Source organism: Aptenodytes forsteri, unplaced genomic scaffold (genome assembly GCF_000699145.1).
Source record: "Aptenodytes forsteri isolate BGI_AS27 unplaced genomic scaffold, ASM69914v1 Scaffold99, whole genome shotgun sequence".
Lineage (NCBI taxonomy): Eukaryota > Metazoa > Chordata > Aves > Sphenisciformes > Spheniscidae > Aptenodytes > Aptenodytes forsteri.
In genome coordinates, this window is record NW_008795321.1 from 1,284,928 (window position 1) to 1,290,086 (window position 5,159).

The following is a 5,159-nucleotide window of genomic DNA, read 5'->3' on the forward strand; positions in this document are numbered from 1 at the left end:
CACTGTCTATGTCATTGATGAAGATATTAAACCAATACCGGTCCACTACAGACCCCTTTGGGATGCCACTCGTCACCAATCTCCATCTGGACATTGAGCTGTTGACCACTACCCTCTGGATGTGACCATCTAACCAATTCCTCACCCAGATGGTCTCCATGTTTTCAAGGTGCATAATGTTTCTGAGAGGTGAGGAGGGGAGTTGTCTCTGTTTAAAAAGACTTGACTTTTAGCAGTCTAGAAGAAACTTGAGTAGGAGCAAGGAAAGACTTGAAGACCTCCAGTACTGTCAGACAACTAAATATGCCAAACAAATGTATTTTGTTTATTGAAGTGGCATTATATTCTGATATGCTTTGTGAGTGCTCACTCTGAAGCTTTTATTTCTTATTTTTAATCAGTTTGTTGACAACGTTTCTTCACGAGAGGAAGTGGATCAAGCCGAATATTACCTTTACAAGTAAGCATCTTTTCCCCCCAACATGAACTTTGAGACATACAAGTAAATACCATGAAGTCTTGCCCTTTTAAGACTCTGACACTTTCCAGCTTACTGGCTTTGATTTCTCTTTTGCAAAATATGTGCATCTATTTGTCTTATATCTCACAGCTAAGGGCCTTCTTGGTAACTTCTCCTTTGTTATGGCTACCCTCCTTCTGGACTTCTGGCATTGACTCCTGTCAAACATGTTAGTCTGAGCCACTGAACAGCTAATATAACCTCCAGCTATGATTTACATTAGAGATGCTGAAATTATAAGGAATTATGTTTGTTTACAGTTTTTCCTTCTGATACTTTTTTGTTCTCTGAGTCATAATTTAACTAAATTGGCTATATGCATATTTGCATGTGTAAGTGTAGGACTCAAGGAAGCTTGTTTCCTTAGAATGAACAGAAATGAGAATGGGCATGCTGTGGTAATGATCAAGTCAGCAAGGCTAAATGAAGTATAGTTTTGGGTTTTATTCCCTTAGTACTTTACATTCCCCAGATAAGCTGTGTAGTTCACCTTATGCATTGGTTGTTAGGGTTTTCTGCAAGTTTTTTTGTGTTGAGTGAAGTGTATTTGGTACCTTTTCTACTAGTGTCAGGTTGAATGCTTGCTTGCTTCAGGTCAATACACCTCAATATTGACTTTAAGAGGGCAGTAATTCTTGCTGATCACTAAAAGAAATTAGGTTTTTTATGGATGGTTGCACACACATTTTGTTACTTCCTACACAGAGGAAGTAACTCATCCTGTTAAAGTGCATGAGAGAGCATATTTACAAATAATGTCAGGTTGTTATTTGTAAATAATAATGATTGTTATTTTAATGAAGAAGTTTACTGGATGGCTATTTTAAGTAAATGCATAGTTGTAAGTGCATGACTGCATTAGACTTAAGATCTCTGTGATTCTCTGGTACTACTGGGGCAGTATCTGAACCTCGGAGCTTGAAGATGGAAACAAAAGAAACCCAGTTTAGTAATACTAGCAATATCCTGTAATGAAAAATAAAAGGATTGAGAAGAAGAATCTCTCACAGAGAAGAGGTTAGTAGAGCTTTTATTCTTTCTCATCAAGATTTCATTAGTCCTGTCAGAATCTGTGGTCAAAAATCAGTTTTCCATCCTGCAACAGGTCAGATGAAAGCAGGAGAAAGTAAAGCCAGTTTAAGGCAAGCCCTTGTTTTTGTTTTACAGATGTCCTATCAGTACCTTTTGCTAACTTTCTTGAAGATTGTAATATACATTGTGCCACGCAGACTTAAGTTCTGTCTGATGGAGTCAGGCCCTGTAGGGTAAGGAATGCCAAGAGATCTTTGAATGCCCTGACACCAAGAGGAAAGTGTGGTAGTTTAATTGCTGACTCTCAAAATGGTACAGATAAAATCCAGATAGAGTGAGATGTTCATATGTAATGTATCTTACAGGTTCTTTCTTCTTGAAAACAAGAAGTTCAGAGAGAGTGACAAAAAATTAGAAGCATAGAAAACGTACCGTAGTAAGAGGGAGAGAATAGAATGGGAATCTTTAACATGTAAATATCCTCCCCACTCTTCATCTGTGCCTGGTTAGTACATCAGTTTAAAATACAGGGGTTTTATCCATAAAAACACATTCTAAAGGAGAGATTTGCAGTTCAAAAATAATTACAGTTATTTACTGTTTCTCTAGGAAATAATTCTCCTGCGGCTGATGAGAGTATAGTTATTTGCACATCAAATATGATCATTTGTAATTGATACAGATTTTAGTAGTCTGTATGCAGAGAATAGAGAGGTACTGATGTGTCAAATGGCTTGTGAGACATGCTTTGGTTGGAATTTTTCTTGTGTGTGTCCCTGTAATGCTGCTTTGTTTTGGTGTTGCAAAACGTCTTGGTGATGTTAGCATCAGTTTTCCAGGAGACTTCATTCCAGCATGATGCATGAAACTATCCTTAAAATGCATTTATATGCAGGTAGTGAAACAGTGTAGAGAGGTCTGTGATTCATGTGAAAATGTAAAAATCCCAATTATAACATCAGCTTCCCTTTCAAATGAAAATAAGTGTGCTAGCTTCAGGAAACAGGAGATGTGGGTGGTATCCGCAAGGCCCCTTTTATTGTTCTTTACATTTTGCACATAGGCTGGAGTTCAAATGGACATGTTTATAAAGATATCTCTTTGCAGCTGGGAGGATGTTTGACACAGAAAAAGTCCTTGCAAAAGTGGCCACACCATGAGACATAAAGGAGGTGGTAGAGAGGGAGAGTTAAGAAACAGAGGAGCTTTGACAAGAAATCTCTTTTTCTGGCTTCATGAGAAACAGTTCAAAGCACAATTTTTGTACTTACGTAAGGCGAGTAAGCGTCTAAAAAAGAGAAAGGCAGCATCAGCAAAAAGCTTTTTTATGTCTTCTAAGGTATACAAATCCATTGTGAGCAAATGTGTATGTGGCCTGGTAAGTTGGCTGTATGTGCATTTGCCTGAATGTAAATAAGCAGAATGCTCTCAAGAGTCTTGTGTTTTTCCCCTTAACTGCTTGTAGAGTATAAGGGGGAGATTTTGATGTCTCTCCTCAATGTTGGGTGCCTCTGGCAACCTGCAGTGAAGGATAGTCAGTTCCAAGGCCCCTACAAGGTTGGAAGATGTTCCTGGTACAAAAGGGCAAGCTGTGCCTGTGAGAAGAACCAGAGGGAAGTAAATGACATTTCCATGCTTGCTGTGTAGGGTTTTCCTGAAGATGGGAGTTCCAGAACTTGTAATTGTAAGCTTTGTAGGCTGGAGACTTTCCTTGTAGTGTGTCAGGCAGAACATAGTTTCAAAAAGTAGTATTCTGGAGCATTACCATAATGCATTTAGGGTCCTGAAATACAATATGTGTATTATATTTAGACCTGTTTCAACTTTCCATCCTTTTAAAGCAGTGGATCTCCAGCCATACTGTCTCCACAGAAGATCTTGAGCTCTCAAGAATAGCTGTGTGGAAACTGCTACGCTACATTGTGGAACATGTCAGTAAGATGGTAAAGGCCATTGTGAGGCATGACGTCATCTGCTTTCAGTGCTCCTCTTTTTGTTCTCTTCTGAATACCGCCCCCCCCCGTTAACTGTCAGACTTAAAAAAATCCTTTCATCTCCTAGGATCCCAGCAGAAATTCTAATCAGAATGCAGAGCACTTTCAGCCAGATCAAAGACCTGCAGTTCGCCTTACTTTGTCCTGTCTCACTGAGATGTCACTATTTCTCACGTCAGGGTGTTTTTCATATGATAGAAACATTAGCATAATGGAGAGAGGTTTTGTGGTGAGGTAACTCTGCTGATTCTGTGTGTAGGTTTTATGCCAACAAAGATTTTCAATGTGTTTGAAAGCAATTGTGGAAGTTTTATGTTGAGATCCTCAAGAGGATTTTTAATTGCATTAAACCTGTGACCCACTGCATAGAAAAAAGTACACGCACTGTCTGTAAAATATATATGTTGGTGTGTGCATGTGCTTTGCAAATTCTTGCACAATCTACCTAGATTTTTTCATTGCCTTTCCCTGATTGATAATTGGTTTTTTTGGAAATGGAGTTATTTCTGCAGATTTCAGAATTTATTACCTGTGGTCAGTACTTTATTATAATCACAAAATGGGACAATAGCAAGCTATTAGAAGTTATTCTTAGATATGCTGTTACATCTTTCATGGTAGCAAGTTACAGTTTTGAGGCCTGATTTCAGCCATTAAATCATTTTGGGACTATAGTGGTCTCCATATATTTGAAATTATGCTTATGCCTTATAATGCCAGTGTATCAGTAGTTAGTGCAACATCACATGCAAAATAAGCTTCACCTGCACTGTCTATATCTGCATGTCTGTTCTGTGGGTGCAGAAGTTACATTTTTTTGATACTTTCATGCCAATCAAGCAGTTTAGCATCTGAAACTGTTCAGTTGCTCTAAAGTATTGCTTGTAATAAATGATCACAATGGACCAAAAAAAAAAATTTTACTCCTGAAACATACTTTACATGGCATTCATTCCCAATAATATGATCTTTTGTTTCTGTATACAAATCTACAGGATGTAATAAATACCGTTAACCTGTTCCAGCACAAATAGAAAAAAGAGAAGACACGTAGACACAATCCTACAACATATTTAATTTTTCCTTTGAGATGTTTTCATTGTCCTAAGGCTGTAGCTGACATAGACTTCATCAGTTCATCAGGTCTTGGCTTTTGCTCCCTCCAGAAAAATAAGTGGGTAAAAAAGATATATAAAAATAAATTAGTCAGAAATATCTGCCTATTATTCAAGTTATGCAGCAGTTATGTTTTGAAATGATATTGAGAAGTGGTGGAAGCATCTGAGAGAAAAATACACTTTGTAGCCAGAACGGTATGTTTTACCAGTTTGGATACCTTCCTCAGCTGAGCAATCCAAAATAACTTCATTTGCAAAAGATCTGGGCTGCTCTTTGGCAGGTTGGGAGATACAAGGAAGGGAATCATAGAATCATAGAATAGTTTGGGTTGGAAGGGACCTCTAAAGGTCATCTAGTCCAACCCCCCTGCCGTGGGCAGGGACATCTTCCAACTAAATCAGATTGCTCAGAGCCCCGTCCAACCTGACCTTGAATGTTTCCAGGGATGGAGCAATGGTAGCGCAGTACCTGTCCACATAAGATATTTGGTAGGA

The 5,159-nt window shown here is 38.4% G+C and overlaps 1 protein-coding gene across 1 annotated transcript in view; it reads left to right on the forward strand.

Moving 5' to 3' along the window:
• The window catches only part of MRPS27 (mitochondrial ribosomal protein S27), a 51,260-nt gene that overhangs the window by 9,066 nt on the left and 37,035 nt on the right, over positions 1 to 5,159 (forward strand). Inside the window, exon 3 of the mRNA XM_009279934.2 lies at positions 402 to 460. Coding sequence (XP_009278209.1) covers positions 402 to 460 — 59 coding nt within the window. The remainder of the gene's footprint in view (positions 1 to 401; positions 461 to 5,159) is intronic.